General features: G+C 36.6%; 1 protein-coding gene across 4 annotated transcripts; it reads right to left on the bottom strand.

The window, feature by feature from the left end:
• LOC110897517 (alpha,alpha-trehalose-phosphate synthase [UDP-forming] 1) lies at nucleotides 1-25,985 on the bottom strand. Of its 4 annotated transcripts, none has more exons than XM_022144265.2 (18): nucleotides 25,845-25,985; nucleotides 5,614-5,974; nucleotides 5,442-5,539; nucleotides 4,976-5,364; nucleotides 4,760-4,874; nucleotides 4,580-4,681; nucleotides 4,279-4,429; nucleotides 4,111-4,199; nucleotides 3,923-3,971; nucleotides 3,730-3,830; nucleotides 3,476-3,663; nucleotides 3,060-3,177; nucleotides 2,806-2,985; nucleotides 2,598-2,720; nucleotides 1,876-1,963; nucleotides 1,664-1,794; nucleotides 1,332-1,430; nucleotides 1-600 (listed from the first exon to the last, which is right to left on the bottom strand). In XM_022144265.2, the coding sequence occupies exons 2-18, from the start codon at nucleotides 5,948-5,950 to the stop codon at nucleotides 214-216; spliced, it is 2,745 nt and encodes a 914-aa protein (XP_021999957.1). In that variant the 5' UTR covers nucleotides 5,951-5,974; nucleotides 25,845-25,985; the 3' UTR covers nucleotides 1-213. The 4 variants fall into 4 exon arrangements, with proteins under 4 accessions (XP_021999957.1, XP_021999959.1, XP_021999958.1 ...); XM_022144267.2 differs by having other exon boundaries at nucleotides 25,879-25,899; XM_022144266.2 differs by lacking the exon at nucleotides 25,845-25,985 and adding an exon at nucleotides 6,391-6,595.
• Between the last annotated feature and the right edge of the window lie 1,043 nt (nucleotides 25,986-27,028).

The following is a 27,028-nucleotide window of genomic DNA, read 5'->3' as shown; positions in this document are numbered from 1 at the left end:
AACCCAAAAACAGATCATCCATCTTCTCACCATTAATTATGAGCACTCTCAAATCACAACCCCCCAACATGCATGCATATTCTTACAAAACAATAACACCATTAGCTGGCTGCCTTCACACATGCCCCACATTAGGATTGCAACACATGATCGATCATAGTAATGGAACAAACACCATTCAATCTAACAAATGTGTATACAACTAATTAATTTTCAAAAGGCTTGAGTAAGATCTTTCAAAAACGAAACCACGTCATCCGATGTTGGTAAAAGGTACCGCGCGTTTGTCCGGGTCCGTCCTACGGCACACGAGAAATAGTTATCTGCTTTAAGATCTAGAACATTCCATGACACCTTGTCAGGTGCCACCGATGATGACCGTTTTCCACCATTCTCAAAACCATTGTTCCTGTTATTGTTTATTGTTGGTTTGTTATGTGGACTTTGAAGAGGTCGTTGCTGCTTCTGAGACGTTTTCGGCCCACTTTTAGAGTGTTTCTTATCTCCGGGACCCTTTGTAGCATCACTTAGTTTGGGTCGGGGAATACCCATGCCGTTGTAGGGAAGCTCTGGCTCGAAAAAGGTGAATATATCCTCGTCCTAAAAGTATACATATAAATCTTGAATCAAAATTATGACATGTGTATATGCAAGACTCTAGGCAAATCCTACATTGGCTGGCTGCAGGGCTCATATTAGACACAACACGATGACCTGAGGGGCTAGACACAAACACGAACTTGTTTGATAAGACAAGAACCTGTTGATTGAGGGTTGTGAATGTGATTGTGAGATGCGGGCAACGGGCATGCGGCTGAGAGAGACTGAGGAAGGGAGAATGTGAGATGCGCTGGGTTTTATTCAATTGTGAGGTCGTGTATGTCAGTTTAACTCCCACCCCATATCCTATTTTCTAATAAAAATTATTAACGTGTCTTAATGGGTGCTTAACATGTCTTTAACTTGTTCAGACACGAAAATTAACAGGTCTTATCATGTCGACTTGTTTAAGACACAAAACTTGTTAAGGTCAAACACAAAACCTATTAAGGCCGTGTCGTGTTATCGTGTCCGTGTCTGAAATTGGTTGTGAACAAGACAGATGTTGGGGTATGTCATATAAAGATTGTCCGACCTCAAATAATACCAACGGGTTTTGGGCACATTGGCTATGGATGAGAGGAGAGTTTTACAGTTATGCGTGCTTGGGGAGTAATTCTAGGTAGAAGTCCAAAAAACGAAAACCGTGAATTCCTAACAGATAATATTGGTTGATTTGAGAGGCCGGATGTCATAGTATGTATATGTGCAGAGATAGGTGTAAAACTTACCTTCCCTAGAAAATGGCCGATACATAGGACATAATCAATTGGGGATGAAATAGATTTGCTATGAACTATCTCGCCCAATATACGAACAATTGTGATACCCTGTAAAAGATTGTTACCATGGATTAGAATTCGATGCATTTACCTATGATTCACGTTATGTAATTATCTTTAACGTATTAAACGGGTGGAATCAAAGAATTAGCTTAAAAGAAAATGGGTTGAAAGTACATCAACGTGTATTTTTTATGCATAATGTTCTGAAAACTAGATTGTTGTTGAAAAATTGTAATCAAATCCGACATACTAAATCATAAACAAAGTAGGGAAGTAACCTTAGTTACACCAGCTGCTCGAACTTCAACTGATCGGCTACCTTGTACAACATCCACAGATGCATTAGATATCGGGCCGGTCCACAAATGCTGCAGCATGTCTCGGGCTTGAAGCCTCCCGAATTCAACATCTGCATTCGCATTTCCATCAAAACAAGCAACCAAAAAAACACAACATTTTAACAAAGGATCATGAAAACATGTCGAAATACCTGCATACTTGTAATTCCATACCAGTGATGTCTCACGAAGCTCAAAATGTGATCGCGGTGTTCTTTCAGTAAAATACTCAAAGACATGCTGTTACAAAGATTTATAAAACAATAACTATAAAAAAATAATCAAAATCTTTGAATAAAAACGATTTAGGAGGTTGTATGCATCTCAAATAGTTTAGGCTAGGGCTGCAAAAAAACCGAACGACCTTGTTCGTGTTCATTTGTTAAGAAATATATAATTTTTAAGAACTGTTCATGAACACTTACCGAACCAGTTTTTATGTTCGTGTTCGTTTGCTAAGGAGATGGACGTGTTTGTTAATTTTAGGCAGCGAACGTTAATGAACGCCAATGAACACAGATGGATACAAATGAACACAAACAAGCCTTCATGAACAGAATATAAAATACATTGACACTTACTAAATATTTCATTTGTCAGAATTTTGAAGTATTTAAGTAAAATATAAAAACGAAAAACACTAACGAACTATCGAACATAAACGAACACGTTACCAAACGTTTACGAAGATATAAACGAACAAAATTTCTTGTTCATGTTCATTTGTTTAATAAATGAACGGACACAAACGAACTTCCCACCAAACGGTTCACGAACTGTTCGCTGAACGTTGGGTTCGTCTGGATAAACACAACCCAACCCATTTATAAGTAAACGGGTCGAAAATATTTACATATAAAGGTAAAAGCAGAACCTTTACACTGTCGACCCATTCCATATTTGAATGCTCGGGCATAGTTGTCATCCATGCTCCCTTAGCGGATCGCAGAAACATTCCATTCTCAGCCGCCAACCACATGTTAAACTCACCAAAGTTCTGAGAAATTCAGAATACTTCAACATCGTCAAATGAACACGTTAAATGATTAAAAAATAACTAATACATAGATTTGGAATAATACATCATCCAATACACTCTGATCACTTCCACTAAGAACAACAACGGTTGTATGTGGATCATCGCAAAGCTTCATCAGTGATTCTTTCAACTCCGGGTGCAATTTAAGATCCATTTCACGGATCTGATCACCTCCACGTCTACCAGGAGTATCAATTGGTTCGGTTAATGTAGCACTGAATCCCTGTGGTTGTTTACCGATGTCAAGCGTGAGAAAAGTCAACACAAGATAAGTAAAGTCAACACAAGCAGCATTACCAGTATGATTAATCGATTACTTGACTGTAAATAACACTCGATAGCCTCTTCAACTGGCAGTGGTGGTGGAACTTGCCTTATTCTTTGTTGTGCTTCAACTACAGTATCGTTCAGTTCACTACAACAGTCAGCATTTGAATAGGTCAAACCCTTATTAAAGTCAAAAGTCAACTGTTACTTTAGGATGGATCGAAAGTCACTAAATTGTCTTTTATTGATGAACAGATTATTATTGTAATAACATTATCTAATGCATTAACTCTTTAAAAAGAAAAAAAAATGTTTGCCAGTCAACCTGACTCGGGACCCACCCTGCCCATTTTGTACCTTAAGAAATGTATGCGAGCCAAAACCGACTCGACGTGTTAGTAGAAAAACTAGTATCATCCCATTACCGAAGCTGGCCATTTTTGTACCTGACAAAAGTTTCGGCCCATTCTTGAGCAGTATGGGTCGTGACATGCAAGAAGTTGTGGCAGTGGCGTTTTTCTCTTTCTTCAGCGCTCATATTCAAAGCTTGGCCTATTGAAGCTGCAACTTCGGTTATATTCCATGGGTTAACAAGAATAGCCCCAGCACCAAGGGATTGTGCTGCTCCCGCAAACTACACATACACAAAATGAATGATCACACACACACACACACATAGTTATATACTGTATACAGTTACCTCACTTAAAATCAGCACCCCTCTTTTAGCATCTTGGCATGCCACATACTCATAACTGACGAGATTCATTCCGTCCCTCAAAGATGTGACAATTGCTATATCTGTTAAAGTAAAATTAAATACATATTTCGTAAAGCTCAACTTTGGTTATATGATATGAAGAGAATCAATCATGAGAGGTATGGATTAGTACCGGTGACCGCATATAGTGCACATAAAGCTTGAAAATCAAGAGACCGGTCCTGCATGCATATCAGAATGCTCTTCAATATTAAATAAACAACAAGATCAGTGGGTGTGTAAAGTGTAAAAACACACACACACACAAACTTAATTTTGTTAAGAAAGAAAAGTTTTTTTACTAGAAAACAGATTGCTAACCAGATGGTGAATTGGAACCGTTGTTAGTGTCCCGAATCTTCCATTGATCCGGCCCACAATTTCATGGACTTGACTCGTGAGTTTCTGATCTGAAAAGTCGCATAATGGGAGATCAAAGATATATCAGCAACATTAAAAACTGAAACTATCAAATTTTTATTAACTTACACTCGGGAACGTCGGTTCTTGTTGGTACGGCAATCTGTAACAAAACCACTTTATCACGCCAATATGGATTCTCTTCCAAAAACTTCTCAAATGCAAGGATCTTTTGGGGAATCCCTTTGATCATATCTAGTCGGTCAACACCTAACATTACCTGTAACAAGATTAAACGTTGCAAGAAATTTGACATGTTTTGGTTCGTAATTTATTCTTTCTTAGTTTGTAACCGTGACACAGGGCCCACGAATACTCTGCTAACCAATGTATGAAAAGTATGTTTAAAAAAAATGACTTTTGACATCACCTTTCTCCCTGAAAATCTCTCTTTTAGTTCTTTCATATGTTCTTGCACTTGTGGATTCTCGAGCGCACGAATGAAACGATCTGAATCTATACCAATTGGAAACTGTATTTCCACCAGTTAAAGAACAAACGTCAGAGAAAACGATTAATTATGTAACTAACAATTTAAATTAAAAATTACCGCAGCAACACGCGTCAGCCTCCCTTGATCCTCTACACCTTCAGGAGTACCTTCGAGTCCAAGTATACGAGTACAAGCACTAACGAAATGTCTTGCATAATCATACGTATGGAAACTGAAAAATATTTAACTAAGTTACCATATCATATTACGTTTTTTTTAGAATTAGTAACGGTTTTTTTTTTTTTTTTTTTTTTTTGAGAAATAAAAACTTACCCAACCAGATCAGCAGCGAGAACTGCGCGTAATAGCTCAGAACGAGAAGGCAATGTTCTATGAATTTCAGAAGACGGAAACGGTGTATGAAGAAACCAACCAACTTTCATGTTACTGTTATGATCTTTTAAGCATTTTGGAAGGAACATAAGGTGATAATCATGGCACCAAACCACATCACCTTCTTCGTAATGCTCGTTCACCACATCAGCAAACATTTGATTCGCTTTCTTGTACGCTGCAAATTGAGATTGGAAGCTTCTAGTTGTTGCTAGACGGTCTTCTTGTGGAAGACCGAGATAATGAAAAAGAGGCCATAATATGTTGTTACAATAGCCGTTGTAATATTGATGCACAACTTCTTCATCAAGAAACACCGGTATACATCTCTGCAATAACAATAACTTATCATAACCGTTAACATCAACCAACACTCTTTATGCAAATTTTGAAACACGGTCGGTACCTTCTCAGCCAATGCTGTAGTTAACGCTCGTTGCCCGGGCTCATCGGGCACATTTACACCAGCCCACCCGATCCATTTTGCTTCAACCTCCTTAACACCTTCAATACGTTAAAATGAAACCAATTAAACTGATTTCGATAAGTTTGAGAACAAAAAACATTAAAAAACTTACCAAGAAGCGCGCTAACAAGCCCGCCAGCACTAACTTCAAGCGACCAACTTTCTTCACCTCGTCTAACCGCAGAAACAGGCAGTCTGTTAGCAACAACCAATAAGCGCTGCGTAAACAGTCCACCATCCGGTTTCTCCCAACTGTCGCGCGCAGCAGAAGCACCTTCTAGATATTGTTCAACCAAATTATCACTAAACTCAAAGCCATCATTAGTGTTTGGTTCATTAGAATTTGAAGCTTTGCTGTTCTTTCTTAGCTCTCTTTCTCGTAAAAGTCTCTCGATACGACTCGATGGGACTGATGTGTTGCCATTGCTGTTGTACTTATTTGCAGGCATAATTGTGTTCCCAAACCAGTTGTTCTACATTAAAATTCAAACAACCAAACACTTGAGTAAACAAACAAACAGACAAAATCTGTATGGGCTAACAGGGAAAGTACAATAAAACCCTTTTTTCTAGTAAACATAAAAACCTTTTTTGTTACTTGAAATATTACCGAATTAAGCAAAATGGAATAAACACAAATTCTTCATCATCATCATCCTCAATAAACACAAAAGAAACATGGAGAAAAATGGGATCCACATGATATTATCAGATTACAAATGGGGCCCATGATGTTTCAGTCCAAGATTTTAAACAATTACAATTGCAAACCTCAAAAAGAATGGTATCATGTGTTTCAAGATTTCAGAAAACACAGACATTGCATTTGAAAAGCGGATAAAGATGAAACTTTCAAGAAATCAAACAAACCCCAGTTCATAAAGATTACCAAAATTGAGTAATTTTGATGAAGTGAATCAGCCGTTAGATCGATCGTGGGGTGCAAGAATCACAATCTCAGCCGTTGAATCGAGTGTTTTAGAGAGAGAAACGAAGCTTTGGGTGGCATAGTGTGAGAAAGAAGAGGGATCCTCGTGTAAGCTTTACAAGGTCTGTCTGTGTCTCACAGCCATGCAGGTAAACCAAATCAATGATTGGTGAAGATCAGGATTGTATTTATTGATTTGTTTTTGAGTTGGTGGGATGGGGATTTGGGACATGGGTTGACACGTGGATTTCGAATCCCCGGCTGGTGAGTGACGTGTTGGGTCGCTATGACGGAGCGTAGCTAGCCCACGTGGGTTGGCCAGTTTTATAAAAATAAAAAAAAAACCTAAAATTAAAAAATACACACAAAATTAAAAAAAAAACCTAAAATTATTATTAAAATTTCCTCAAAATTCTACAAAAAAAAGCTTACAAAATTTAAAAAAAAAAGCCTAAAGCGTTAGGTAGATTTCGAACAGGGCGAGCTTGTCAAACGGCTTCCGCTCCTTGCCCCGGAACTCGATGTTGGCCACCGCCATCCGGTCTTCGTGACTTATATCACCGCCCGGGACACTGTCGTAGTAGGCTTTAAAACGGTCGAGCTTCGGTCGTAGTTCGCGCCACTTGTGTTGGCACGCTTTTAAATTGTGCCGGTCGTTCCCCACGTTGTGCCGGTAGCTAGCGAAAGCTTTCGGCCAGTAACGGGTCTCACGTGGTTGGCGGCCCTTCATCGCGTCCACGACGCTCATGACAAGTGCTAGCTCTTTCTCATGCGTCCAAGAGGCCATTTATCAAGTGTGTGTGGGTAGCGGGTTCGGGTAGGTGGAGTGAAGGGTTGGTGTAGCGATGTGGACAGGCGGTGGGGTTGGGGGGTTTTATAGTGACCTGGGTGAACCGTTTGGCTTGGCCAAACGGTTATTTTTTAAATGTTAAACATAGCCGCTATGACCTAGCCAACCCAGCCAATGAGAGCCAGCCACGGAGGACCGCTAGGCATGCCCAACGCCCGGGCTGAAACCCCCGCCCAAGGGGCCACGTCGAAACCCAAGCCCACCCGGGGTGGTGACTTGGGAGTTTGTACCCAACCCACGCCCCATACCCGATAGTCTAAACAATAAACCTATTTTTTTTAAGTTTGACATTTTATCACCACATCATATCGTTATCGTTTGAGACGACAAACTTATATGATGTGTAAAAAACATAAGAGAATAATGACCTTTTGCAATCGAGTTTTTAATTTTTGGACGTTCAAAAGGAGGCCGCGTCATATGGAGAGGATAATGACGTAATCGGTATCGGTTTTTAATGAAGACCTTGTCTACAGATGGTCCTTGGAGGAGATGGAGGGTTTTCGGTGAGAGAGGGAGGGCAGGTGAGGTCACTAGGGTTTTTGGGTTCTCATGAGTTTTGCTAGAAAAGTCTAACGTGGAGGTTCTTGGACTTTGGTGTGTTGTTGATGCTCTAATATGGTTCGAAATGGTTTTATTGAAGGCTTGCGTAGGCAAATGGGACACATTGATAATTTTTGTAAAAGAAAATACAAATTTGTTGTATGCTATTCGGTGCATTACTTGCTATTCGGTGCATTACTGATGCTCAAACAAAGTTCTAGGTCTAAATAGAGTAGTTGTTGGTAACGCACCAAATATATGAATCTGTCGTATGTTAACGCACCAAATAACAACATTAACACATTACTAAATTAATACAACATCATAAAATAGATTACATAGCACCATTAAACTTTTTTAATGCATAAAATTGATTTATTGATGGTGAAAGTAATTTTGTACTAAAGGCTTGTGGAGGCTTGTGGTTTCTATTATTGATTTATTCGGGCTTGTGGTTTCTATTATTGATTTATTCGGGCTGTTTAGAGATTTAATGGCGTTTTTTTAAAAAGCACCAACAAATGCCCTATTATTTGTTATTACTCTCTAAAAAACCATAATCATTGCACCGAAAACTAATTTTGTACTAGAGGCGCCCCTCTTCAAATATGGTTCGAGGTCTAAATAGAGTATCTATTGAATGCATATGTAGGCAAACCAGACATGTAGATTATTTTTTAAAAGAGAATTCGTATCCGTCATGTATTCTGCGGTGCGTTGCTGTGATACTCTAATATGATCCGAGGACAAAAAAGGAAATTTATTGAATGATTTCGTAGGCAAATGAAACGTCGATATTATATTTGAAAAGAGGATACAAATCTCTTGTATCTTCGGTGATGCATTGTTGATGCTCTAATATGGTCGGATGTCTAAAAAGAGTAATTATTGAATGCTTTCGTAGGCAAACTCGACACGTTGATATAACTTTCTAAAAGAGGATAGAAATGGGTCCTATTTTCTCTAGTGATGATGCTTAGTATGGTTAAGGTCTAAAAAGAGTATTTATTTAATGTTTCTCTTTGACAAATGGACATATTAATATTGTTTTCTAAAGATGACACAAATCGCTTATCTTTTTTAGACCTTCGATTTGAAACAAATTTCTCACGTGTTTATTGTGAGATGTCTTGATTGTTGAAAAGAATATTTCTTAAATTTTAATTCTAACTAGATATTATAATTGTGAGATGTCTTAATTGTTTTTTTTAACAGCAAGGAATGATGTGTCAATCACCGTAACATCGGATGCTGTGGCTAAGGTCGACTACTCAACCACCGTCAGCCCCTTGGCTCTCCCAGATGCGTGGAAACCTGACCTCCACCCGCCCGAAAGCACGACACTGGAATAATCGATAAAAGTTCGCCTCCCATCCAAGACGAACCGGCGCCACCCGCATTCGCCCTTCACCTGGATGCCGCATAAAATAATGGGAAGAGTGGGAGTCGAACATGGGTTATAAGGAAAACCAACTTTTTTTTCCCAACCACTCCACCACTACCTCACTGGCATATGTCTTAATTGTTAAAAAGAATTTTTCAGTTGCCTTTTGGTTAACTATTAGCGTTGAGTCATGCTAATTAACACAAGTATCTTTCCGTTAAAGAATAATGTTTTTAGCATTGAGTATGCTAATTTTTTTAATGGGAAGTTATATTCCTCTACACCAATAATTTTAAATTATTCTTCATTGCTTAGTTTTAAACCTGAGACCTTCTCTTTAAAAGAGCATGTGTCTCTATCAAATGAGCTACCTTGAGTTAGTGCCAATAACCACGCCTATCTTTCCCTTGTCTTCTGTTAAAGAACATTTTTTATGCTAAACGAAAGTTTCAAAAGAAAATTAACAAATGATGTCCTAATTATTTAATCAAGGTTTCAATTAGAGGTGGTAAAATGGATGGGTTGGATTGGATTGGTTGTTGGGTCAGGATGGGTTTGGGTTAGAATGAGTTTGGGTTAAGATGGGTAAAAGAAAGAAGAAGGTTAGAATGAGTTTGGGTCAGGATGAGTTCGGGTCAGGATGGGTATGGGTCAGGATGGATTGAGAATACGTCAATAATAATAAAAACTGAAAAAAATATAAAAAATGAACAAAAATTATAAAAAAATTTAAAAAACGAAAAAAAATTAAAAATTTTAAAAATTTAAAAAAATTAAAAAACGAAAAAAATTAAAAAAAACTAAAAAAATTTAAAAAATAAAAAATCTGGGAATGTACAAGATTTATTAAATCTGCGGATGAATCATATCAGCCTGAACTTTATTTCAGCAAAAAGACAATCTGCAAATAAACCAGAATTCAGCGGATGTACTTCTGTATTTTTACGGATCTGTTGTCAATCTGCAGCGAATGGACTGAATTTAACGGATGTAGACTGATTCTAAGTTCTGCAGACAGATAACTCTACAGCGGATAATTCAGACATAAGTGCGACTTAAACGGTGCGAATGTAATTAATTCTGCGGCTGATAACTCTACAGCGGATAATTCTGCAATGGACTATTCTGTTTTAACTCGAATTAGTTTCTAATGTAAATTCACAGCAATCCTTTATCCATTAAACAATCCTAACTCAATCTGTATGTATGCAATTATATCAACACTAACTCTCCTGATGGCACCCAATTATATCATTATTCACTTTAGGATCATTTTAGTATGAACAAATGAGTATGCACAGATTCTGTGCAGGGACAAAACAAGAGAAACACACACTAAAACACACTTTACTATTGTTAAATGCAGAAGGCTATATAACTACCTTTTTGACCCGTTAATATTCGACTCCTAAATTATAAGCATAAACATAAGAATGATACTAATAAATTTAGAATATCTTGATTAATCTTTCCAACGAAGTGAACGGACACAATTTTTTACCAGATTCGTACGAATGAACCCTAGATAGAGAAAACCTGCTGAAACAATGGAATTACGGTAGTCACAGGTTCGCGTTCAAAGAACTCGCCGCGTGAAAGAGGAGGAGGATGATGAGAGATTGAGAGAGATCGGTCTTGTAGTTGCTCTTTCTGAGAAACCCTAACTGTGCGTGTTCTTACCCATCTTGACCTGCTAGGTGATAATGTCTTACCCATCCTGACCCATCTTGTGATTATGTTTAATATACTTTGGCCCATCTTGACCTACTAACAATTTACTTATGGCCCAACATAACCCAAACTGTTATTTTAAATGTCATCTTGACCCAAAATTTAGTTAATGGGTTTATTTTGCCAGCCCTAGTTTCAATGTTTTTATTTCACTTGGTTTTAATGTGAACACAATGCTCGTAATATTTTAAAATAGGACTCATTAGCCGATAATAACCCATACTATCAATTTGATTAATTGACATTCAAAATTTTCAATTCAATTTTATTGCTAAGCGTAATCTCACTCTAATACAGAATTAATTTTATGTCTCTCATTTCATTTATATTGTTTAAGAACAATTTACAATATTTTGGTTAGAATAAAAATTAACTTATTGTTGATTAGGTCTAGGCGGAGTTACATCTACGTCACAGTCAGATTGTTCTTAGCAAAGAAAGTACGAGTCATGAGTGTTATTGAAAAATTATTAGCATGTATTTTATTATCAACGATGAATCTTAATTTGAATTATTAAAATTCGAATTTATAGTGTTTTACCGTGCAAAGTGTAGGTGAACACACAACCTTTGATCAGGCAATCCAATGGTTGAGATTAGGTGGTCCCAAAATGTAGAATTTACATGACACAAAACAAGGAAACCAAGTGAGGAAAAGACAAAATAAAAAGATCTAATATTGTTGACTCATAAACTCATTTTCTCCACGATTTTCAAATAACTATAACTTTTTCAAACGATAATATTTAAAAAAATATTTACACTGTATTAATGAGCATTTTATTATAGATAAATATCATAAAAACCAACATACTTTCTATTTTTTCTCATAAAAGTCTTTTGTTTCATGAAAGTCCCTTCACATTTTTTTTGCACATAAAAAACCAACATACTTTCTTGTTTGCTTCATAAAAGTCCCTCCACTTTTTTTTGCACTTACAAAACCAACATACTTTCTTTTTTGTCTCATAAAATCCCTCTAACCATTTTTTTATATACAAAAACAACATACTTTCTACTCTTATTCATATAAGTCCCTTAAAAATTTTAAACTTTAACAAAAGAAATCTCTTAATTGTGATCGGATGAAATCAAGAAAACATTACTTGACAAATTATGTTATACTTTTAACGACTTTAAATATATACATACCATTTTATTTGTTTGTTATTTTATTTTATTTTGAGTTATGTCATCCAACCTCGTAAATTTTATTGTATTGTTTTCTGAATAATATTTATTGTTATCAATTTGTTGAATTTAAAATGGTAAAGATAGACAAACGTTAAACATACTTTGGTTTACCATATATCCAATTTTAAACACTAATACATCTCAATTCTTTTCTAACGTGATTTTAATAAGTAAAAAAATAATTCACAATTTTGTTCAAGTTTAACCTTTGGGGGGACTTTTATATTCAAAAAGCTGTTTAGGGACTTTTATGAGGAAAAAAATAAAAAGTATGTTGGTTTTTTATGGTATTTCCCCTTTCATTATCTTTAATTTTTGTAGGTTATTTCTTTAATTTTCTTCATTTTTAATTTTTTTATTTTACAAGCTATAACGTTACATGATTTTGTGACGAGTAAAATGCCCGAATAGTCCATGTGGTTTTGTAAAATAACACCTATAGTCCTCAACTTTTGGAAATTACACCAGTGCTCCCTGTGGTTTGACAAGTTGTTACTCGGATAGTCCCTGGAGTGGATGTTCATTAGTTTTCTCCATTAAGTCCATCTAAAATTACTTATTTACCCCTCCCTTTTAAAGATAAAAAAAATATAGATTATTAAAAGTATGAAGCCCACCATATTTACCCCTTCCTTATAAACAACCGATCACCCACCTTCACCTTCACCGCCACCCACACCCACCATCACCATAGCCACCCTACCCCTTGACCGCCGAACAAACACCCACCCCGCCCCTTCATCGCCGACCAAACCCTCACCCCCTGCCACCTTCTTCCTCACTCCACAACAACCAAACCCCGTCGAACCACTTTGTTCATCCCCTTCTTTATTTCTCAGTCTTAAGAACACCACGACCGTGCGTGTTGCTTCTCAACTTCCACAACACATAGATCCAACATCACTGTGGAGAAAATATGGTTAAAATCTGTAGCAGGCACTCAATTCTCAATGGTTCAGCTGCACCGATAAAATCTGCAGAGGAGTAAAAGGGGTGACGAGCAAAGGGGTGGGGATTATGTATACAGATTGTTTGGGTGGGTTATTGCGAGATTAAAGAGAGAATTTGGAGTGTTTCAATTGGTGCGGCGGTTATATTTTTAGGGTGGAGGTGGTGCGGCAGTGGTGGGTTTAGGGTGGAGGTGGTGCGGCGGTCGGGGTTCAGGGATGAGGTGGTGCAGTGGTGGTGGTGCGGCGTCGTGATAGTGGTTGTTACAGTGGTTGATTGGTGGTGTTTAGTAGATGTGGTATGGTATGGTGGTGGTGACCGGTGGTTTTGTGGTGGCATGGTAGTGGTAGTGGTGGTTTTGTAGAGAGATTCACAGATTTAGAGAGAGAAAGGTGGGGTGGGGGTGGGGTGTTATATATTTGTATTTAATAATTAATAATTAATTGTGGGGCCCAATTGATATTTAAATGATTAATTAGTTTTTTCTTATATTTTAATAAAAGGAAGGGGTAATTTTGTCTTTTTACATAGATTTAACGGGGAAAACTAACGGACATCCACTTTAGGGGCTATCCGAGTAACAACTCGTCAAACCACAGAAAGCACCGGTGTAATTTCCAAAAGTTGGGGACTATAGGTATTATTTTACAAAACCACAGGGACTATCCGGGCATTTTACTCTTTTGTAACATTACGTCAGTACGCAGGGGTGTCTCCTATAACTTTTTAAAAAACATTCGGCCATGGGCGACATAAACAACTAGGCCCAAAATTCTGGTTAAGGGAAAATGAATTAAAATGAAAGATCTTGATGCTAGAGTCAAGCCTTAAACTTGAGATCTCTACATTATCTTGAGATGGTTTTTTTCCACTCACTACCAACATTTTTATGCATAATAAATGGATGCATATACTATATATATATATATATATATATATAAGCTTATAAAAACCTTTCAGGACCTATGAAAATTTGGGCCTTAAGCGATGACAAGGGTTGGCCGGCCATGCTAGTACGTAATTACATAACATGCATCTTATTATTGAAACAAGTGTAACGTTATGTGATTGTGTATGAATACGTAATTTCGTAACAATAGTTGACTATGTATTATTACATGAGTTTCAATACACATTACGTGATTATGTGATTTCATTATACTATTTATGTGAAAATCCACTAAGTGATTACGTAATTACTTATTAACCATAACTGTAATAAAAAAACAAAACATATAATACAAAAAGTATTTCACGGAAGGCCTAATATTTCATGTCTAATCACGTATTAATTAAAAATATAATATAAGACATTAACCAGTCAACCTATAATAACCACGCAATGTCGTATATTACAGATTTAATCACATAATAATGCATAAACAATTAAGTTCTCGTTATTGAATGTGTAATTATGTAATAAACATAACTATAATATATTTAATTCTAAAAAATCATATTGAATGTTTAATCACGTAATTAATCACGTAATCACTTATCCTGTATAAAAATTTAAAGATTAAGAAAACCATAGCAATAAACTACTCAATTTTAAGAGAATGGAATGTTCATTAATACAATATTATACGAAAAAATTATAGCCGTTTGAAAATCATGAGAGAAGTGGGTCAGTGAGTCAATAATATTGGATCTTCCTACGATACCCTTGTCTTTAAATACTTCGTACAACTCGGCTTTCATGTACAATAAGGACCATGTACAAGAATCCCTTAATGTGCGAAGTATATGAAAAGTTTTGGGCCTTTGATCAAGCAATCCAATGGTTGAGATTAGGTGGTCCCTAAATGTAGAATTCATGTGACACAAAACAATGGAAACAAGTGGGGAAACGACAAAATAGGAAGATCCAATATTGTTGACTCATAAACCTATTTCTCCACAATTTTCAAACAGCTATAACCTTTTCACAATATTTTTCAAAAAAATTACATCGTATTAACGAGTATTTCATTCTCTTTAATTTCAGAAGACTATTGCTATAGTTTTTTTAATTTAAAAAATATTTTACAAGATATAATGTTACGTGATTTTGCAACGTTACGTGATTATGAGCAAGTACATAATATTCATTATATTCTTGAAACAAGTGTAATGTTACTTGATTATGTATCAATACATAATTACGTAACAATAGTTGACTATGTATTATTACGTGATTTTGAATAGTTGTTACGTGATTATGTGATTTCATTATAGTGTTATGTAGAAGCCTGCAAAGTGATTACGTAATTACGTATTAACCATAACTGTAATAAAAAATAAAACATAAATATATAATATTTCACGGAAGGCCTAATATTTCATGTCTAATCATGCATTAAATATAAATGTACTACAAAACATTAACCAATCAACCTATAATAACCATGTAACATTGTGCATCACAGATTTAATTACGTAATAAAAATAAGAGTTAATTACTGTTTTTGTCCCTCTGGTTTGTCAAAAATCACTATTTCAGTCCATTAGTTTAAAACTTGCGATTTCAGTCCCTGTAGTTTCGTTTTCGTAACCATTTCAGTCCACCTCGTAACCATTTCAGTCCCTGTATTTAACAGAATAATGGATTGAAATGGTTACAAAAGTGAAACCACGGGGACTGAAATGGTTACGAAAGTGAAACCATAGGGACTGAAATCGCAATTTTTAAACTAATGGACTGAAACAGTGATTTTTGACAAACCACAGGGACAAAAACAGTAATTAACTCTAAAAGTAAATAGTTAAGTTCTCATTAATCACGTAGTAAGGCATTAACAATTAACTTCTCATTATTAAGTGTGTAATCACGTAATAAATATAACTATAATAACATCAATTATAATAAGGCATTAACAATTAAGTTCTCATTATTAAATGTGTTTTTTTTTGAAAGGTAAACTTCATTAAACAAACGGCACACCTACAAATCGAGGGGCACAACCGCCAACAAACCAAAACTACATGAAAACAAATTTACACCAATGATCCCACTCTATCTTTTTACATTTACTTCTATTACTAAACCATAAAAAACCTAAGGCTTTCACCTCATTGACTATATCCTCAATTCTAGCTTCCTTGTTTTCGAACCTAGCTTTATTCCTTGCTTTCCATAAACACCACACAGCGATCCTGACGATACCTTTAAAAGCCTCCTTTTTATTTCCGCTTAATCCCACAAAATCGTGAATTTTAGCAACGTCCTTGAAATCGAAGAAGAATAATTGTTTCACTTTGCACCACCTGCTAATATGTTGCCAAACCACCGTCGCAATCAGGCAAGACGAAAAAATGTGAGAAACCGAGTCCACCCCATCTTTGCACAGAACGCATTCATCTTCCTGAACATCAATGTGTCTGGATCTCAAAGCTTCGGCCGTAGCAATCGAGTTAAGACCGGCTCTCCACATAAGAATATTTACTTTACCCGGAACCCACTTACACTCCTCGATCTGAACCTGAGAACTGTTGCTTTGCTGGCCACTGCAGGAAAGTAAATTTTTTACAGCCCGAACACTGAAGGCTTTATCCGCAGCCCCAATCCACTCCCAACTGTCGGGACTATCGATCAGCTGGACATGGAGCAGTCTACCACAAAGATCAACCAATTCGTTCACTTCAACCTGATCCGAAATGTTTTTTCTCCAAACCCAACCATAACTCGATCCCGAACCGCCAGCCATCTCCCTCGTCTTTAATCTATCAACCACCTTACATCCTTTCTCCTTTTCCATCTTGAATAATTCTGGATATTTTAATTTGAGCGGTTCATCACATAGCCACGGGTCCAACCAAAAAGCCGTATTTTCTCCATTTCCTATCTTGCTTCTGAAAAAAGCTCTTAACGGGATCCCTTCAATCGAGGTTTTGGCAATAGTCTTTGCTATGTTACACCACACTCCTCCCATTGAAGATCTAAACGGGATGAAGTTCCAGTTAAACTTGGTCTTGTGAATGGCTTCCACAACTTTCACCCACAGTTTTTTTCTTTCCACTTTGAGTCTCCACCCCCATTTAGACAGAAGCGACACGTTTATGTTTCTAAGATTATATAAACCCAAGCCGCCTTTATTCTTCGGACACGTCACTGTCTTCCATGCCACCCAATGCATCTTCTTATTACTCTCATTCCCTCCCCATAAAAACCTTCTAACTTTGGCCTCCAAATCCGAGATGACCTTGCACGGGGCTTTATACAACGAAAAGTAGTAATTAGGGAGGCTTTCGAGAACGGATTTAATGAGAACCACTCTCCCCCCAATTGAAAGAAGCGAGGCCTTCCACCTAGATAACCGGGCATCAAAAATGTTATACACTTCCCTCCAATTTTCCACCCGGTTCATATTGGCACCGACTTTGATTCCGAGGTAACTGAACGGGAATGAACCCGCATTGCAACCAATAGACGAAGCCAAACCCCCAATTTCTTCTGCATTCACCCCCATCCCAAATAAACTCGACTTATCAAGGTTAATTTTAAGGCCAGAACATACATGAAAAATCCGTAAAATTCGCACCATATTTGAGATATTCTCTGACGACCACTCCCCCAAAATGATGGCATCGTCCGCATAGAATAAGTGAGAAATGTATGGCCCTTCGTTCGGTAACTTTAATCCTTTAACAATGCCTTCCTCTTTAGCTTTATCGATCAACGACGAAAGGACATCCATCACCAAAATGAAAAGAAACGGGGAAATGGGATCGCCTTGTCTTAAACCTTTGAAACATTGAAATTCGAACGTCGGAGAGCCGTTTACTAGCACCGAAGATCGCGCCGACTTGAGAATACCTTTGATCCAATGACACCAACGGTCGGGGAATCCCCTTTTGGACATAGAGTCGATGAGGAAATTCCAGTTCACGTTGTCATACGCTTTCTCGAAGTCAATTTTAAAGAAAAAACCTTTTTTCTTGCACTTCTCTCCCCAACGATGGATTTCATTGACCATGAGGGGACCATCCAAAATAAAATTCCCTTCTAAAAACGCGGACTGAGATTCAGAGACCACCGACCCAATCACCTTCTTTAACCTATTGGCAAGCACCTTGGAAACCACCTTACTAATGATACCAATAAGATTTATCGGCCTATAATTCTTAAGCTCCACAGGGTCTTTAAGCTTAGGAATTAAGGTGATGAAAGACGATCCGCTCCCCACACTGAACTCACCATTGGCGTGAAAGGCGTTCAACACCTCCAAGAAGTCTTCTTCAAAAAGATGCCAGAATTTTTTAATGAACCTCATGTTAAGCCCATCCGGACCAGGGGCTTTGTCGCTACCACATTCCGAAACCGCCACTTTGATCTCTTCTAAAGAGAAGGTTTGAATCAAAAAATTCTTTTCTTCCTCCCCCAAAGTCTTATTTCCCTCATACGAAATCAAAGGCCTAACCTCCCATTCTTCTTTAAACCGGGATCTAAAGTAAAACATGATCTCCTTTTTGACTCTAGCCGGATCCGATTCCCATCTCCCGTTTATGACCAGCCCCGGAATGCTATTAGATGCTTTCCTGAGATTTACTAGAGAATGAAAATATTTAGAATTTGCATCACCGTCGACAGCCCATTTGACTCTAGCCCTTTGTTTCGCCTCCGAACACTTCTTGATATCCCGTTCCAGAATAACTTTCTTATTTTCCGCGAAAACCCATTGTTCTTCTTCGTTAAGCTCCCTTATCTCCATAATACTTTCCAAAGTTTCAAGCTCCTCTAAAGCACTATCGAATTCTTCTCCTTCTTTTTTAAGATAATCATCTCTCCACACTTTTAACGCCTTTCTCAAATGAGAAAACTTAGCCGTAAGGCTGAGATCGGGGACCCCGATTGGGCAAAAAGAGCTCACCGCTTGTTCGACAGCCTCCTTGAAACCCTCTTTGTCAAACCAAAAATCGAAAACCCTGAAAGGTTTTGGCCCAAAGTTTTTGTCCCCCACCTCCAGAACAATAGGGCAATGGTCCGAGTAAAGGAATGGTAACGCCCTGAGAGAAGCAGAAGGCCACTTATTAAAGAACTCTGGGTTCACCAGAATTCTATCCAGTTTACTTAATTTTTTTCCGTTCTCTCTAGAGCATGTGAACCTGAAGCCTTTCATATCATATTCCAACAGGCTAGCTTGAGCAATAAAATCATTAAAATTATTTGCACAAGCCACTCTGAACCCGGAGTTCTTTCTTTCCGACTCATCCCTGACAGCATTGAAATCTCCTGCCACGACCCAAAAACCATTCCACCCTCCCATTATAACCAATATTTCGTTCCATAAAGCTAACTTAGCCGAAGTGCTTTGCGGAGCATACACGTTTAAAAAGTTTATCCGCTCACCACTACCTCTAAGCTTACCCCTAACAGCCAACAGACATCTTCTCTTGATTGACAGCTCCAGATCGAAGACCCCAGAATCCCAAAGACAAATTAATCCCCCCGATCTTCCAACCGAACCCACGAATTCCATCCCGTAATTCTTATTTCCCCAAATATTCTCGAATCTAATACTACTGACATCCTCCTTTTGAGATTCTTGCAAAGCCATAAAGTCAATTTTGTGTCTGATCTTCAATCCTTTAATCCAATTTTCCTTAACCGGGCCCCCAATACCTCTAACATTTAAGCTTAAAATATTCATGAGTAAACAACATTCTTACCTTCATTAAGCACAACCTCTCTTATTCTGTTGGATTGACCACCCAGCTCAGCACCCAACTTGATCCCCAATTCAATTGTAGCGTCAATCTCCTTTTGGAGTCCCTCTCCCACTACCATTCTCTCTAGACCCGAGTCCTGAGTATCTGGAACTATCAGCACCTCCGGCTCTCCCTCCACCTTTGTCGACAGCTCATCTTCACAAGCCCCTTGACTAATCGGATCAACAAATTCCTTTTCCACGCCTTCATTAGACACCTCCGGTGAAACGTACCTGTTACTCCTTGACTGAACTCCCTGATTAGCGAAATTCTGTAACCCAACTGGCCAAGAAAAAACAGTGGGCTCTTCTGACTCTACCCTTGACCTTTTTTTGGGCCTGGGCTCGACTGCAGAGTAAGAAGCATTGGGCTTCCTTACATGGGTATCTTTGAAAAGGTTAAAAGGTTTTTTATTTTTGGTTTTTACCTCATTCCTTTTATTATTAACCGCTTGGGCCCCACCAAAATTAAACTCGTCATCAATGCCAGCCGCCAGAACCTCGGGATTTCCTCCCTCTTTCGTTTGTTCCTCGAGACTTTCAATGTTCACAGACCGACCTCCAACTTCCCCATGCAACTCATGCACATCATTTTCATTTCCCAAAACTACCTTCACTGTTTTACCTGACCTCTGAGCTTCTTCTACCGCCCTTTCATCTTCCTCGTCGTCGATGCGTATCTCCTGTGACCACTTTTCCGATGGGCAATCGACCTCCGACCCGTCCCCTTCCATACCTTCCGGCATCCATTCCTCTGCTACCTCTTCTACCCAGACTTTATACCTTTTATCCTTCCAGACCAGAGAAACCACCTCCTCGATCCTTTCCCCATCCCCTCTTAAAACCCCGATACAATTAACCGAGAGATCCACATCTTCCACAGATCTTTGAGAAGCATGAACAATTTTCCCGAAGCGACGGGCTATCGAATCATAGACTTCGTCTTCCGCTAAATGAATGGGAACCCCAACTATTCTCAGCCAAGCGATCCTTTCGAACGGAAGGGATTGTCCATTCCAATGATCCAGGGATGAAAACCAATCCTTCCATATTCCATTGTTACAGACAAAACTATTACAGTGATCTACCGAAAGAAATTTAACCAGCACAAACAAACCTCCCAGATAACTGAACGTGACATCCTTTTCCCCTGCTTTAGACATTAACGAGAAAAGATTATTGAGAATAGACACATTCTTACAGTAACCAACCGCTGCCACATTCACCAAATCTTTAAAAGCGAAAATATTTTCATAAACTTCGACCTCCACACCTCCGTCCCTCGCATGATTCGAAGAACCCGCTGCCTTAGCTCCACTATCCTTGACGAAGAGATCTCTGAACGACTTACCTCCTCCATTGATCTTGAAGGCTTGGGACTTAGGAATTTGATTGCCCTGATTCCCCCCACTTGTTTCCTCCGGGTTAAAACTCTTCTTGTCAACCGGCCCGTTAAAAAGAGTCGCGTTTTCAGCAGCAAATCGAGCAAGATTCACTTTGAGTTTCGACTTCCCCATTTTGGTTCCGTTCAACGCTCGTTCCATATCCTTCACGTCCCTTACATCTCTAAAGCTGATAAAACCAAACTTGTTTCCGACCTTGTCCTTTTTCCTAGCAATATATACCCCAGCCACCTCTCCAAATACCTTAACGAATTCCGAGAGTTCCCAAGGTGTACAGCCCTGTGGAAGGTTTGTGACAAAGAATTTGGTGATGCTACCTCTATCCATCTTTCTTTCAGGCCCTTTGTTCATGGATTTGCGTTTGGAACGGGGTTCCAACCAAGGGCCGTCTTCCTCCATAACAAAAACCAAAGTGACGAATAGACTTCTAATCGAACCGCTCCCCAACCCTCCAAAAAAGCAAACGAAACAGATACAACTTGACCCTACGGGTGTTAATGGGATTCGAATCGATCTAGCTAAACTATACACAGATAGCCGCGACCAATATCAGACCCGCTAAGCCCCGAAGAAATCCAGAAGTCTCTGTGGGAATTGAGGGTAGAGGAGGGAAACCACGCGAAAAAGGAGAAGGAAGATAACCGGATGGGGGAGATGCAAGGTCAAGATAGGGTGTAAGGTGCAAACCGGGACAGCCGGGACCTCACGCACTATTTCGACGGGCAAAAGTTTTTGACTAAATGGCATTTGATTTCTCATTATTAAATGTGTAATCACGTAATAAATATAACTATAATAACATCAATTATAACATATCATATTTAATGAAATGCTCATTTATTAATACGGTGTAATTTTTTTAATAGTATTGTATGAAAAAGTTGTAGGCGTTTAAAAACCGTGGACTAAGTGAGTCAACAATATTAGATCTTGCTATAATAGTCTGTATTTGAATGTGTCTTAAATTTCATATTGCTTGAATCTAATAACCGTTCCAGAAAAAAAAATAATTGAATTTCATCAATTTCTTATATTTTTATTCTACGAAAAATATATGGATGTCGATTTCATTCGACAAATAGATTGAATTTAATGCTATTTGGAACCTTCTTTTTTTTTTAACGGCATGTAAGGACGTGTCAACTAGAACCTTCTTTTTAATGATGATCTTTTCTAATCTTTTTGAGTTATTTTCTTTTCTACGTAAAAATAAAAGTTGGTTGTTTTTATCCTTCAAACACTTGCCAATTAAAGTTAGTTCTTCTGTATTCTTCTCTAAAATTTGAGTAAATATAATCTTTTATGTTTGATGTAACAAATTAAAGGAACTTTTTATTGGTGTCAAACATGTTAAAGTTTAAAGAATTTAGTATATAAAACAAGGATTAGGATCAAATACAAAGGATTCTAATTGTAAGAAGTGTAAGAAAGATTTATAAAGTGATAAGTGTCCAACAACTAAAAAAAGCCCATTACAGAAAAAAAAAAAAAACCTTAAACATCCACCACCACCAAAAACCTAACCCCCCCAATCACCCACCCCAAAGATTTTTTTTTTTTTTTTTTTTGTGCCGAGGGGGTGGGGGTTTAGGTTTTTGGGTGGTGGTGGTAGTGGGGGTGGGTGTTTAGTTTTTTTTAGATTTTTTTTTTAGTTTTTTGGAGTTTTTTTGGTGAGGTATGGTTTTTTTTTTAGTAAACTGCTAAAATCGTCCCTGTGGTTTGACTCAAATTGCTAGATCAGTCTAAAATCAACTTTTTTTGCTAAAACAGTCCCTGAGCCTAGTTTCTGTTGCTATTTCAGTCCAATAAATTAACACCGTTAGAACCTCCGTTAATGAATGGGTAAAACTGCTAAATTCGTCCCTGAGGTTTGATTCAAGTTGCTAGATCAGTCCAAAATCAAGTTTTTTGAATTTGTTAATTATAAACTTATTTAGGTATATAATTTTTTTAGACTTGCATTAATTTTTTGAATTTGTTAATTATAAACTTATTTAGATTATAAACTTATTTAGGTATATAAATCATTAACATTACAAGAGAAAAAAATCCTTTTGTTAGTTATTTTGAAAAATTATTTGTTAGTTATTTTGATTATTATTATTATTATTATTATTATTATTATTATTATCATTAAATGTTTACTAATTATATACTTAAGTATTTAAATAAGATAATACTTAATTTAATTTAAATAAAATTAGTTTTAAAAATATAAATGTAGCTTTTTTGAAGAGCGTAATTTAACCGGCCCAGCCTTAAATACTGATTTTATTTTGATGTTGTTGTTGTTGTTACCATGTAAATATTTAGTATTTATTTAAGGATTTAAATAAGACAACAGTTAATTTAAACAATATTTAGTTATGAAAAATACAAACATTATATGTAAATTTAAATATTAAGAAATTAACATAATTTTTATTTGTTTTTATTTAATTCGTAATATTTCATGTTTAATATTTATCAGTTATTTTAATTTAATATTTGTATTATAAAGTTCTTTTATTCATTTTTTCTACTTAATTAAGTGGTTTCTTATTTAATAATACTTATCATTCAGGTGAGGTCGGACAACATGTCGTGCCAGAACAAGTCTCATAAAAAGGATTATTTTGGTTTGAGTCAAAACGGGTTCGGGTCAAACCAGTGTTTAAGACAGGTCAAATAAAATTGAGCTCTCCAAAAGAGCTAAATTCTGTTTATATTTTTATAACTAAACACTTTAAATTATATATTTAGGGTAGACTTGTAATTTATCTTAAATTTTAAGACATTTAAGAAAATATATAATGCATTTGGTACAAGTATTGATGCATTAAGAACCTGTCATTTATCATTTTTTTCTCTTGTGATATTAATGATTTATTCAACGAACATAAATATAACTGGACCCGCCTTAAATAAGTTTATTATCTTGTGATATTAATGATTTATATACCTAAATAAGTTTATAATTAACAAATTCAAAAAATTAATGCAAGTCTAGAAAAATTATATACCTAAATAAGTTTATAATCTACATAAGTTTATAATTAACAAATTCAAAAAATTAATGCAAGTCTAGAAAAATTATATACCTAAATAAGTTTATAATTAACAAATTCAAAAAACTTGATTTTGGACTGATCTAGCAACTTGAATCAAACCTCAGGGACGAATTTAGCAGTTTTACCCATTCATTAACGGAGGTTCTAACGGTGTTAATTTATTGGACTGAAATAGCAACAGAAACTAGGCTCAGGGACTGTTTTAGCAAAAAAAAAAGTTGATTTTGGACTGATCTAGCAATTTGAGTCAAACCTCAGGGATGATTTTAGCAGTTTACTCTTTTTTTTTTTGTTTTTCTTTGCCGGGGGGGGGGGTTAGCTTTTTGGGGTTTTTTTTTGGTGAGGTATAGCTTTTTTCTTTTTTTTTTTTTTTTTTTTGCCGGGGCGGGGGGGGGGGGGGTGAGGGGTTTAGGTTTTTGGGTGGTGGTGGGGTGGGTGTTTAGGTTTTGGGTGGTGATGTAGTGAGTTTAATTTTAGGTTATTGGACACTTGTCACTCTATAAATTCTTTTTATAATTTAAAGCCTTTATAAAATTAACTTGACCCTATAAAACAAATAACGGGTAGTCATAGGTTATAGTTATATTTTATAAATCAAATCATAATTTCTGAAAATATGATAAACACTGTTGAAAATGTGACGCAACTGTATATTTAGTTGTATGCACATAGAAGACAACAAATCATAATTTCTGAAAATATGATAAACATTGTTGAAAATGTGACGCAACTGTATATTTAGTTGTATGCATATAGAAGACAAAAGCATGGTTTTAGGTGCGATTGATTTGTAAATGAGAGAAAGTATGCTCTTTTATTTTCAAGAGAAGAGAAGAGATTTGGAAAGAAAGAAAAGAGTTATGGTGTTCTAGAGATATTTTTTTATAGGGACCGTTTTTCTTAGAGTAGCATGTTTGTCGTTGACACACGTACGTATCCAAAACAAGTACAAGTCGATGTACCTAAGCGGATGCGTTTGGAGTTCTGGTAGAGGGAAAATGGGGTTGTATATATCAATGAAAGTTATCTAAAGGAAAAATGGCCTACGAAAGGTTCTTCAAAGTAATAAACCCAAATGTGTGGTCAATCAACTAAAGCATAAAGAAGCCATCACACAAGGGTAAATAGGAACAAAGAACCACATAGAGCACGAATCTTCAGTGATTGGAAAGTGATGTACAAGAATAAGAACAACAAACGGGCCGGCATCTCATCTTCAAAATCTTCTTCTTTTACAATCAAATGATACTCCTTTGGCACCTTACACAAATCTCACATTGTCTGTCTAGAAGGGAGATGAATGGAACAAAAGGAATTCTCAACCGCAAATACCATCAATATTGCGTTTTGAGCGCATTGGATGTGGATGAGGGAACTTCACAACTTAACGTGATTGCTTGGGAGAATGGAGGATGAGCGGCCTCGTTAGAAATTTTGATACGGGCCACAAAAATGAAGACGTAAGCTATTAGTAGATAGAGGGGACAATATAGTTGATATGAGGAGTGTCTTAAAACAACATCATGTTAAACCTTAGCGTGCTAAAATATAAGTTGTCAAACAACATCATGTTAAACCTTTGTTCAAAATAAAGATGTAAAAACCTTAACATAACAAAAAGCAAACCTGTTTGTTGATTGCTAGTTGCGGAAGCGCTCACCTCCGTTCACTATCCACATCGTAAGTTTCCTTCTGGCGTTTGCGAACGAATATGTGAGAGGTTTTGTAGGAGAGGAAGGTGTGTATTAGAATGTAGAAAAGCATATATATATATATGGATGATGGTATAAGAATCATGAAAGCGTTTGCCAGCTGCTCGATCGATGTTTCAATTCCATTCCATTTGTTGTTGATACCCGAAATGTGTTGGTGGAAGAGAAAAAAAGGGTGGGATCGCCTTTTTTGTCAAAAGATGGCTGGGATGACGATCGATCGTTGAGAGGGAATTTGTTCTTCTAGCTTTTGTTTTTGAGTTTTAAATATTATTATTATTAATTAATGGGAAACATCTTTGAAGTTAATTACATGTAAAGGCCGATTTAAAAATTAAAATAATTTCATTTTAGCTCTTTAGTTTCTTTATTTTTTTTTTCTTTCTTTCTTCGATTTAAAAATCAAAATAATTTCATTTTAGCTCTTTACTCTCTTTTTTTCTTTCTTTCTACCATATGTTAAAATTATTTCATTGAAACTCGGAAATAATTTCATTTTAGCTCTTTACTCTCTTTTTTTCTTTCCTTCTACCATATCTTAAAATTATTTCATTTAAACTCGGATGTGTTACTTATTGGGTTGCATTACTACACGTACACTAACTTATTTTTATTTATTATATATAATAGATAATAGATTTCTTATGAGCATATTACATTTTTTATAGTTTTTAAGATAGGATGTTTTATAAAATTTTTAGATGTCAATTTCACATGCTTAATTGTATATATATGTATAAATTCTATTCAAAAATAAATTGTGAATTGTAACATACAAGTGATCAAAGCACAATCGTACATATTATTAAACCTTCGTCAAGGTTTAGTTTTTTTATTTTGTAAAATGATGTGTTTACCTTTTTTCGTTTTTTATTATTATAATATAAGGTCTTATAATTTTCGAAGATACCATTGTGGCATGCTTCTTTTTATCCACGATAAGGATCATATATAGTTGGTTTTTTTTTTTTTTTTGAGTTAGTAACGAACTGATACCGTCTAAGGGTATACGGTGTGGTGCCGCAAAGGGAAGTGGCAAAGTGGTTTGCCGGCGGCAACACCGCCGTCAACCCCTTTGTCGCGTCGGTTTGGTTAGTC

The sequence above is a fragment of the Helianthus annuus genome, chromosome 13 (assembly GCF_002127325.2).
Source record: "Helianthus annuus cultivar XRQ/B chromosome 13, HanXRQr2.0-SUNRISE, whole genome shotgun sequence".
Lineage (NCBI taxonomy): Eukaryota > Viridiplantae > Streptophyta > Magnoliopsida > Asterales > Asteraceae > Helianthus > Helianthus annuus.
Note: the sequence above shows the minus strand (reverse complement) of the source record. Positions and strands in the feature narration are given on the sequence as shown.

What these genes read in the sequence shown, in the direction of transcription:
- LOC110897517 (XM_022144265.2), bottom strand. Translation starts at nt 5,950, where the DNA reads ATGCCTGCAAATAAGTACAACAGCAATGGCAACACATCAGTCCCATCG. An exon ending in AGAGATTTTCAGGGAGAAAG is followed by an intron (nt 4,430 to 4,579) that starts GTGATGTCAAAA and finishes ATCTTGTTACAG; the next exon opens with GTAATGTTAGGTGTTGACCG. An exon ending in AAGAACCGACGTTCCCGAGT is followed by an intron (nt 4,200 to 4,278) that starts GTAAGTTAATAA and finishes GCGACTTTTCAG; the next exon opens with ATCAGAAACTCACGAGTCAA.